Raw genomic sequence first — 12,026 nt, 5'->3', positions numbered from 1 at the left:
TGCGCTAAACTTACAGCTCATGCAATAAAAGAGTTCACTACATTCATTCATGGTGAACTGAGCTGTTCTGAGGCACAAAAACACCTGAAAATCACCTGAACAAAGTGTGTGCTTTTCTTTGAAACATGCAGCGAAAACAGATTTGATGAAGGGATTAAGCCATATTGTGCCTCTGGTTTTAGTTTGTCTGACAGATACTGTGACAAAGTATAATGGCCCAAAACACATCTTTAAATACTTTTTATGTTAAAATACGAATTATTTTAAAGACCTATCGTTTTATATTGTCATGTGACCATGATAATATCACAACAGTTTTGCTATTGTGATATCACGATATTGATAATATTGTTTACATCCCCATTGAAAAAAAGTGCATTATTTTTTCATATATAATTATAAATATTTAATATTTAAAATGTAGAAAACGCTAATTTTATTTTTTTTAGATTGTTTTATTACCAATTATTAATCCGTGTGAAATTTCCATTTTTCCATTTTTGCTATTTTATAGTTTTTAATGTAGGTATATTACCATTCGAAAATAGCAGTATATATATGCAAGTTACCAGAATGTTTTGCTTTCTGTTTGTCTTTTTTCTGATTTAACAGGAACCTCAGCAAACCCATCGCGGTGCAGTCTAAAGAGAAGGAAGACCGCTATGTGGACAATTATAGGGTACTGCAGCACTGCAGGCTCTAATTCCTGTTTACACCAGCGCCTGTTAACCAATCACACAGTGGCTTTGTTCCAAAACCTGCTGCGCTGCCTACGTAGGCAGCATTTTTAGGCATCATATTCATGTTTCCAGCATGAAGGCCTTTCCAAACAGTAGGTGGCAACCCTATGTTGCCATTTAAGTTATCGTCTTCTGGCCAAATTCTGACGTGGCATTATGAATATATTTTGCAGTGAAGAAGTTCATTCTCACAACCATTTTACAATAAATAATATTTATTTATAATGTATTATTTTATTATAATTTATTGTGATTTAAAATATATTATTTATAATATTAATATTGATCAATATTGTAGCTAATATTCAGTATATGTTGTGTATTTTTATGCTTCTGGGAGTATTATTTATTAAAATCAGTTGTGAATCAATTTCGGTTAGCATGCTACCTCAGAAGTCAGCTGCCTATGTAGGCAAGGATTTGGAACACAGCCTGTTTGCAGCGCAATGCTTTACTGCTTAATGAGCTTCCATGTTTAATGTATCATTAGGTGTGTGTAAGTGTAACTAACATTGATTTCCTTCACAGTATCTGGAGGAGGAGTATAGGAAGGGTAAGAGAGAGGACGACCCCATGCCACCCGTCCAGCCCTATCACTACGGCTCTCACTATTCCAACAGCGGCACCGTCCTTCACTTCCTCGTCCGGCTGCCTCCCTTCACCAAGATGTTTTTGGCCTATCAAGGTCAGGTTTTTAAAATGATTTACATTACGTTCATAAACATTACATACATAAATACATTCAATGCAGATTCGATATATTTAATGTAAAAACCAAAGCAGTAAGAATCAAGTTAAAAATATTTCCACACTATTTTTTAAACAAGAAATGATATTTAACCTTATGGAAAAACCTTTCACACACAATCTACTCCATCTAATCTATGTCTTTTGTCATCGGATTGATCTGATTTAGACTTTTTATCAAGTCAAAGGTAGTACAATTGGACAAATATTAACCTTCGGCTCGTGCTACATTAGTTTTTTTTGCTGTCAAATCTTTACTGATTTTATAAAGGAAACATAAGAAGTAATATTTGCAGATGAACACTTACTGGACTGAAGCAGCTTGGCTTTACTTGGTTCTGTATGAAATCCTTTTTTAGACAAATCAGCCTCAAATCTGATCATCAGGATCTTTTGAGAAACATTTTTATCCAGAAGCTTTACTTTCGGTGTTCCTCAGCGGAGGAATGATCTTCCCAAGCCTCCAAAACATCTCACACTACAAAAAATGCTTTCCTTACATATAATGCAATGCAATTTAATGATGACTGAGAGATGAACAAATAAACATTACTTAAAAGATGTGCACTGCAAGTGTAAAAATTATTGTCTTGTTTTCATTGCTTGTTTCAAGCAAAAAAACGTACTTCATTTTGACTTGTTTTTTTCTGAAAACAAGACCATAATTGTTACTTGTCTAGAAAATCCTTCTTGATTTAAGAATTTTTATATATTTTGGCTGGAAACAAGACAAAAAATCGAAGTAAGAAAGGCATTTTTACTGTGCACATCTTTTGAGGAACGTTTATTTGTTCATCTTTCAGTCATCATCAGATTGCATTGTATGTTTGGATCATTTCAATCTCATCTTACTATGGATTTTTCTAGATATAGAGTGCAAACTGATATTTATATAATTTTATGTAAGGATCTGCTATACTGTTATAAAGATCTCATTGATTTACATCACAAGCGTCAGAATTTCATCATTTTTTTGTCCATATAAAAGTCAGCATCAGGACCAAATTGCATATTTTTGAGTCTCTGAATAATATTAAGCTGATTTTTCCTCTATTTTCTAATTGTATTAAACCTATATGAGCCATAAAAGCCTGATGTATCAAATACGGTAGTCAACAAAAACACACATGCAAACCTCAATAAACTGTTCAAAATAGATTTTTTTTTAAAAGGATTATTAAAAGCACTATTATGTCAGGCTTTACAGGGTTAATAAATGGCAATATTGATCTATTATTGATATTTGTACTACTAAACATTTTAATATGGAAAATCACTGTGCTGTGTTGAGCCTACTATAATTTTTTAGCACAGCCTTCGTACCTCATTACGTAATATTAGCATTTTGATTATGTTTTAATTAGTTTGCATAATCAAGAAAACACAAGTTCTGCAACGTGAAATCAAATACTTTATGTCCCTTAATAAAGACTGAATGCGCGATTTGTTGTCTGTTCATAACTCTGCATGACAGCCTTATACAGCTGCAGCTCGTTGAGTTTATTCAGCATCATAATTAGGATTCTGCATCGCTACTTTTTTAAATATTTAACAGCACCTGCGTTTCCTGCATTCGCAGCGAGGTGTTCAAACATGTCAGTGTGATGCTTTTAAAGGCTGTCATTGAAAAGGGCCTTTCTGAAGTCTCACGCTCCATGCATTAGCCTCAGAAAGATGATCAGGCCTTTCATCCAGCCTCTTTATTCGTCTTTGCTTCTTTCTCTGTCTATTTTTAGCTTGGTTGGTTTATCCATATCAGGATATGCAAGAAACTAATGAAAGGTTTTGTGTGTCTCGCAGACCAGAGCTTTGATATTCCTGACCGAACGTTCCACTCTATGAACACCACGTGGCGTCTGTCATCTTACGAATCCATGACGGATGTCAAAGAGCTCATCCCAGAGTTCTTCTACCTGCCTGAGTTTCTGGTCAACAGAGAAGGTGGGCTTCTTTTATACTTGGATTTCTTTACCTCTTCTTTTAGCAACCAACTTGAAGAAACATGAAGAAAATTATGGCTTTATGAAATCAGTCTTAATTGTTTGGCCATAATTCCATTTTCATGGTTTATTTAAATTATAATAATAATTAAAAAAACATGTATCAATTAAATTAATAAAACATTTATTCCCAAGAAATTTTATTTTGTCTAATTTTTCTGAATTTTTGATTTAATACAAACGTATTTTCAAAATGGTGTTAATAAAAAGAAAGCATTAAACATTAATATTGTAGCTAATCTTATATAATTTAATCAAATGAAAGTTCAGCTTTTTCCAATTTAATTTTTCTGAATTCTGAATTCAAAAAGCATGTCTAATTAATTGAAACATCAAATGTATTCAATTTAACAACTGTTAAGGGGCCCCATGAAATCCATTTTATTTTTTCTCAATTTCTATTTTCTGGTTTCTGTTTTAATGATTTAAATAATGCAAAAATGTTCAATCAATTTAAATCATAAAATGGTAATAATTTAATCATTTATTTAGATTTATGTAGTAATATGACTTAAATAATATTTTAAAATGTAATCAAATGAAAATGTATTTAATTTTTTGGCAGACGACAGAGGTTAACCCTTAAAAAAAAGTCTAAAAATTAAAACTATAAAAAATAAATAAAAAGCTTTAAATAAAATCAAATTAAATAAAATAAAATGATAATTTAAAAAGCTAGTTGCAAATGCAAAATTTTTAATTTAACTTAGTTTAAATTGATGTACTGAAACTATATGAACATAAAAAAACTACTAAAATGATGATGACACAACAAAATGAAATAATAAAACTTTCAAATGAAAATGGAAAATAAAAGCTATTTTAAACTATTAATAAAAACGATAATAGTATCTCAGTGATAATAAAATAACATTGAAGTATTTTCTACTGTACAATAGTAATATATTTCTGTCATAATTTCTTCAAGTTAAACCAAACTTTTATTTGACACATTGTTGTGAAGACCTTTGAGCTTCTGCATGTATTTCATCTTAGGGCCCCAAAAATCAAAAAAGAGAGATAACCTTTAAATAACCTAGATCTTCAAGATGTAACTAGTGAATATTCATATAAATACAATGTTGTTCAGTGCATTAGAATTGTATTTGAACACATCTTCCCTCTTCTAATGTTAGCGTGGTATTTCCCTCTTTCCCCTCTGGCAGGTTTTGACTTTGGCGTGCGGCAGAACAGCGAGCGGGTGAACCACGTGAATCTGCCGCCGTGGGCCAGGAATGACCCACGACTCTTCATCCTCATCCACAGACAGGCTCTGGAATCGGATCAAGTCTCCCAGACGCTCTGCCAGTGGATTGACCTGGTGTTCGGACTCAAACAAAAGGGCAAAGCAGCAGTCCATGCCATCAATGTCTTTCATCCTGCAGTACGATTCCTTATTATGTACAGCTATCGCACACTTAACGATATATCGTATATACAGTTGTAGTTGCATTTTCATAAAGTCCTGGATCTACAGAAAAGTTTGTAAAGTACAGAAGTCTCTACAGAACCATTTCGGACTAGCATTTGACTAATATTTGACTCCCTCTCTTTTTAGACTTACTTTGGCATGGACGTATCTGCCGTTGAAGACCCTGTGCAGCGTCGAGCTCTAGAAACTATGATCAAGACGTATGGACAAACACCCAGACAGCTGTTCAGTGCCTCGCACATCAGCCGAGCCGGAACCAAACTCCTGTCAGAGGCAGAACTGCCTGCAGCCATGGGCCTCCTGGTGCAGCTCGCCTTCAGAGAGAGCCGCGAGCAGCCCAAAGACACCGTCTACCCGGTACGTCAAACACACAGCCCTAAAATTATTATTCAGTATGACATTTAAGGAGTAGTCCACACAAAAATGAAGATTTGCTGAAATTGTCCTTACTCTCAGGTTTTGGATTTTGAGAAAAGTGGCATCCCATCACTTGCTTACTAATGGATCCTTTGCAGTAAATGGGTGCCATCAGAATGAGAGTCAAAAAAAGGCTGATTAAAAACATCACAATAATCCACATCACTCCAGTCCATCAGTTAACATCTTGAGAAATGAACCTGCATGTATATAAGAAAAAACAAATCCATCATTAAGATGTTTATAACTAAGTCCATAATTCGTAATAATGCGGAATCAGGAGAGAAATCCGCACAGATGAAGCATCATTTACAAGCCAAAACAGTTTAAAACAGCTCTAAGCAAATATGTGGGCGGATTTTGATTTTAGAGACAACAGGAGATGGACTTTTTCACTGGAGAAAGTGTTATTTTGGAATCATATTTTAGTTAAAAACAACATAATGTTGGATTTGTTTCTCACAACCATGCAGCTTTTGGCATCAAAAGATGTTTAAGGAGAAGTTCACTTCAAGAACAAATATTTACAGATAATGTACTCACCCCCTTCCCCTTGTCATCCAAGATGTCGTAAAGCAATGTTTTTGAGGAAAATTATTTAGCAAAACAGTCGGTTATTTAAAAAAAAAAAAATACAATTTATATACTTTTTAACCTCAAACGCTCATCTTGTCTTGTCTCGACCCAGTGTTTGCAAAGTGAACATGCAAAGAAGATCAAACACCCTTAACAAAAAAGATGTAGGACGATTTTGAAGTTGTGGGAGAAAATGAGTTGGGAGTTTTTTGACATAGCCTAACTGTCTTGAACCGGAAAAAACTGTTTACAAAGGAACGTTTGAGATTAAAAAGTATATAAATTGCAATAAAAAAAATTAATAAAACAAAAACGTTTTACTAGATAAGACCCTTCTTTTTCAGCTAGGATCATTTACAGCTGCATTTGGAATCATCTGGAGCCGCTTTTAAACTGCATTTTGGAAGTTCAAACTCGGGGCACCATAGAAGTCCACTCTGTGGAGAGAAATCCTGACATGTTTTCCTCAAAAAACATTCCTTTAGGACTGAAAAAGGACATTATCTGTAAATTGTTGTTTTGGAAGTGAAATTGATGGACTGGAGTGGTGGTGTTTTTATCAGTTGTTTGGACTCTCATTCTGATGGCACCCATTCACTGCAGAGGATCCATTTGTGAGCAAGTGATGGAATGTTGCATTTCTTCAAACCTGATGAAGAAACAAACCATCTATAAAATCTATACTTTGGATGGCCAGAGGATGAGGACCTTGTTAAAAGGCATACTTTAAAGTGTTTTTTTTTTTTTTTTTTTTTTTTTTTGGTTTTGTCTATTTGTTGTTGAAAATGCTTGGTACTTCTGGAAGAGAAAGATTTTATTATTCAGTTGGTCTTTTAAAGTCATCAATCCCTGTCCTGTCCTGTCCTTTCCAGAGTCCTCTGCCATGGATAAAGGGCTTGAAATGGGGCGAGTATGTGGGATCCCCCAGTGCTCCTGACCCCGTGGTCTGTTTCAGTCAACCTCACGGCGAACACTTCGGCTCCCTGCTGGCGCTGCCCACACGTGCCATCTGCGGCCTCTCACGCAAGTTCTGCCTCATGATGATCTACAGCAAAGAGCAAGGTGAAGGAGACACACACACACACACACACAATAGCTGCTTCGTCATGTGTAAACATGACAGTTTGGGGTCAGCAAGATGGTTTTATGAAAGAAATTAATACTTTTATTCAGCACGGATGCATTATAGCGATAAAAATGTGACAGTAAAGACGTATAATGTTGCAAAAAAATTCAGTTTGTAATAAATGCTGTTCTTTTAACATTACTATTCATCAGACAATACTGAAAAATAAATTGGATCATGGTTTCCACAAAAACACTGAACAGCACAACTGTTTTTAACATTGATAATAATCAGAAATGTTTCTTGAGTAGCAAATCAGAATATGTGACCCTGGACCACAAAACCAGTCTTAAGTCGCTGGGGTATATTTGTAGCAATAGCCAAAAATACATTGTATGGGTCAAAATTATTGATTTTTCTTTTATGCCAAAAATCATTAGGAAATTAAGTAAAGTTCATGTTCCATGAAGATTTTTTGTAAAATTCCTAATATAAATATATCAAAATGTAATTTTTGATTAGTAATATGCATTGTTAAGAACTTAATTTGGACAACTTTAAAGGTGATTTTCTCAGTATTTTGATTTTTTTTGCACCCTCAGATTCCAGATTTTCAAATAGATGTATCTCGGCCAAATATTGTCCTATCCTAACAAACCATACATCAATAGAAAGCTTATTTGTTGAGCTTTCATATGTTGTATACATCTCAGTTTTGTAAAATTTTACCTTATGACTGGTTTTGTGGTCCAGGGTCACATATTAGAATTATTTCTGATGGTCATGTGACACTGAAGTATTGCTGAAAATTCAGGTTTGATCACAGGAGTAAATTACATTGTAACATACACTGCCAGTAAAATTTTCCATGTATTTTACGTAAGTTTCTAATGCTCATCAAGGCTGCATTTATTTGACCAAAAATACAGAAAAAAAAAATATTGTGAAATATTATTATGATATAAAACAAAGACTTATATTGTTAGAAAAGATTTATATTTAGAATAAATGCTGTTCTTTTTAACTCTTTTTAACTAATAATCCTGAAAAAAGCATCACAGGTTCCAAAAAATATTTGTTAGCACAACTGCTGTCAACAATGATGATTCTAATAATAAATCATTATTTCTGAAGGATCATGTGACACTGTAGACCGGAGTAATGACTGATGGCAATTCAGAATAGAAACCATTATTACTAACATTTTGCACTGTTATTGTTTATTCTATATTTTTGATCAAATAAATGCAGTCTTGTTGAGCGTAAGAGACTTCTTTAAAAAATATTACAAGTCTTACTGATCCCAAACTTTTGAACAGCAGTGTATATTTGCATAGAAAACAGCTATTTTAAATTGTAACAATATCTAAGATTTTTCAGACTCCTTTCAAAAACATTCAAAGATCTTCCTGTCCCTAAAATTTTAAACGGTAGTGTTCCTGATTTTCATGATTATTTATTTACTGCTTTTTCCTTTATTCATCTCATTCAAAATTCTGTTTTAATAGGAAAAGCAGGCACGGTTTATCAAACAACAGCCGTAATCAGAAAATGAAAATAGTGAATAATCAGCTCTGCTGTATATCAGCCAATTACTAATCTTGACTGTGTTTTGGTCCATGACCAGTTTCTAGTGCCTTTGTTGCATCTGCATTTGTGTCTTATCACAATTATCCGCACGAATGAACACAGTTCCCATAGTACCAGAGGAAATGAAAATGAAGTGAATATGTTGACGCAGAAAATCACCTCACAGTACAAATCAACTGTTTTCCCCTTGCCTCTCAGGTGTAAGGAGCATGCACAGCACCGACATACAGTGGTCGGCTATTCTGAGCTGGGGTTACACTGACAACATGCTGCGTCTGAAGAGCAAACAGAGCGAGCCGCCCATCAACTTTATCCAGTGCTCACCGCTGCACCAGGTCAGAGCCAGAAACGCCACTAACACACATTATGCAGGCTATGCTTGGACACTTTTCACATTTAGTGAAGCTATATGTAGACATCCACAGCACCCTCTGCTGAAAGCCACTCTAATAAAACAAAACATACCTCACTAAAATGTATCTAGGTAAAACATATCTTTCACCCCTAAATAAAAAACCAATACATAAAAAGTTATATACACTACTGCTCAAAAGTTTGGGATCAGTAAGTCTTGTTTATTGTTTTTTAATTATTTGTTCAAAAATACAGGAAAATAAAACTTAATATTGCAAAATTTGATTGCAATATAAAATAATGTTTTTTATTTTAATATACTTTAAAATATAATTTATTCCTGTGATGCAAAGCTGAATTTTTTAACTGTTACTCCAGTCTTAAGTGTCACATGATCCTTTAGAAATCATTCCAATATACTGATTTATTATTAGAATTATTATGTTGGAAAGAGTTGTGCTGCCAAATATTTTTTGAAACCTGTAATTCTTTTAGTGGATTCTTTGATGAATAACAAGTTAAAAAGAACAGCATTTATTCAAAAGATAAGATTTTCTAATGGTGCAATCACTTTTTATTAATTTAACACATCCTTGGTGAATAAAAGTATTCATTTCTTTCAAAAATGGTAAAAATAAACATTTACTGACCCTAAAATTTTAAACAGTAGTGAATATTGTTGGAAAACCTTTTTATTTTAAATAAATGCTGATCTTTTTAACCTTTTATCGATCAAAGAAAAAAAATGTAAGCAGCACAACTGTTTGCAGCACTAATAATAAATCAGCATATTAGAATGATTTTTGAAGGATCATATGACACTGAAGACTGGATTAATGATGCTAAAAATTCAACTTACAAAACGTTTTTGTCTTTTCTGCTCACCAAGCCTGCATTTATTTAATCCAAAGTACAGCAAAAACAGTAAAATTTCTCATTCATTTCTGATTACAGTCACATGATGCTTCAGAAATCATTCTATTTTGATTTGCTGCTCAAAAATACATTTATTATTATCATTATTATGATGTTGAAAACAGCTGAATAGAATTTTTACAGGTTTCTTTGATGAACGGAAAGTACAGAAGAGCAGCATTTATCTGAAATAGACATAAGTTATAATATCATAAATGTCTTTATCATCACTTTTGATTAATTTAAAGCATCCATGCTAAATACAAGTATTCATTTCTATATTTTCTTTTCTATAATTAGATCTTTGTGTCTTTCTATTCATCAAAGAATCCTTAAATGTACTCAACTGTTTTAAATACTGATGATGATGATGATGATGATGATGATGATGATGATAAATGTTTCTTGACCAGCAAATCAGCATATTAGAATGAATAAATTACATTTTAAAAATATATGCAGAAGAACATGTTGCTTCTTTAAAAAACATAAAAATTGTAAATGCATGGTAAAATTGTAAATTAATATTTTAAGTTTAAAATATCTGTTTTCTACGTGAGTATATAATAAAATATAATTGATTTTTGTAATCAAAGCTGAATTTTCAGCATTATTACTCTAATCTTTAGTGTCACATGATTCTTCAGAAATCATTCTAATATGCTGATTTGCTGTTCAAAAACATTTCTGATTATTATTATTATTATTATTATTATTTTGTATTATTTTTGTTTTTAAATTGTGATTTTTGTTTTACAGATAAATAAAATGGAAATCTTTTGTAACATTATAAATGTTTTACTGTCACTTTTGATCAATTGAATGCATCTTTGTTGAATAAATATTTTTGTGATTTTGGGGTGAAATATGGGGCAGACATGGTCTTGATGGGTTTAAAAGGTTCACCCATATCCATTATTATGTCATCAGATGGTGTGTGCTTGATTTGTGGGTTTGCTGCTGTGCTGTCTTCCTCTCCGTAATCTGTGCTCTCTCTGGTCTCTCCTCAGGTGACTAGTTGTGCCTGGGTGCCGGACAGTTGTCAGCTGTTTACAGGCAGTCAGTGTGGAGTTATAACCGCCTACAGCAACCGCTTCACCACCACGATGGTACGTAACCATGGCAACACGGCCCCCCTCTTCCCCCACCCACGCGGCCACCCACGTCCATTATCACTCCCTGTAGAGCACCTACACACACACACACACACACACACAGTGTTTGTAGTGGCCTTGTTAGTCATCTCCCGGTTGCCCTAGAAACACATTTCCTGCGGCCCACAGGTGGGCTGAAGTCTGGGCGTCAGACGGCTCTTTCAAACGCTCTCTCATTGATAACGCAGGTGCCGTTCTGCTGCTCGTGTTTGTTTAAATGAATCTTTCTGACATTAGGAGTATTTCAGTTCTGTCATCATCCATGTGTGTTGTTCCAAACCTGTGTGATTTTGCCCTTTGAGAAATGCAAAAGAAGATATTCTGAGGAATGTTCACACTGCTCTTTTTTTTAAAGCAGGGGCTGTCAAAAATATCACAAAAATCATGACAATTTTCGTTTTTGAGTGGTTTAACACTCATACAGTCTTCATACAGCAGATTTAAAGGGATGTAGATGCAGTAAAGACTTAAAAGTTAACTTAAATTAGTCAATAACTCATTTTTACCCTGTAATCAAAAGTATGAAATAAAAATTTGCAAAAATAAAATAAAAAGGAGCATTATTCTTTCTTTACTTAAAGCATAGAATTATCATGTAATATCAATAATTATGTATTTTAATATATTTTGAAATCATTTATATATATATATATATATATATATATATATATATATATATATATATATATATATATATACAGGGGTTGGACAAAAAAACTGAAACACCTGGTTTTAGACCACAGTTAGTATGGTGTTGGGCCTCCTTTTTTTGGCCAATAGAGCATTTCGTCTTTGGAATTGTCATATACAAGTCCTGCACAGTTGCCAAAGGCATTTTGAGCCATTCTCCTCTTGCAGATCAGGGGTCAGGTCACTACATGATACTGGTGTAGGAAAATGTTATCTGACTCGCTCCTCCAAAACACCCCAAAGTGGCACAATAATATTCAGATCTGGTGACTATGCATGCCATGGAGATGTCCAACTTCACTTTTCTTGTTCATCAGACCACTCTGTCACCTGTCTTGCTGTGTG

The 12,026-nt window shown here is 33.7% G+C and overlaps 1 protein-coding gene across 1 annotated transcript in view; it reads left to right on the top strand.

Annotated features, from left to right (window-relative positions):
* LOC141325150 (lysosomal-trafficking regulator-like) overlaps positions 1–12,026 on the top strand; it is an 85,333-nt gene that overhangs the window by 63,125 nt on the left and 10,182 nt on the right. The window contains exons 40-47 of the mRNA XM_073833647.1: positions 613–679; positions 1,269–1,425; positions 3,288–3,428; positions 4,654–4,871; positions 5,046–5,276; positions 6,785–6,974; positions 8,767–8,903; positions 10,848–10,946. Of these exons, the coding sequence (XP_073689748.1) occupies positions 613–679; positions 1,269–1,425; positions 3,288–3,428; positions 4,654–4,871; positions 5,046–5,276; positions 6,785–6,974; positions 8,767–8,903; positions 10,848–10,946 (1,240 nt within the window). The remainder of the gene's footprint in view (positions 1–612; positions 680–1,268; positions 1,426–3,287; positions 3,429–4,653; positions 4,872–5,045; positions 5,277–6,784; positions 6,975–8,766; positions 8,904–10,847; positions 10,947–12,026) is intronic.

The sequence above is a fragment of the Garra rufa genome, chromosome 2, assembly GCF_049309525.1.
Source record: "Garra rufa chromosome 2, GarRuf1.0, whole genome shotgun sequence".
NCBI classification, from domain to species: Eukaryota; Metazoa; Chordata; class Actinopteri; order Cypriniformes; family Cyprinidae; genus Garra; species Garra rufa.
This window is presented reverse-complemented; position numbering and strand designations above follow the sequence as displayed.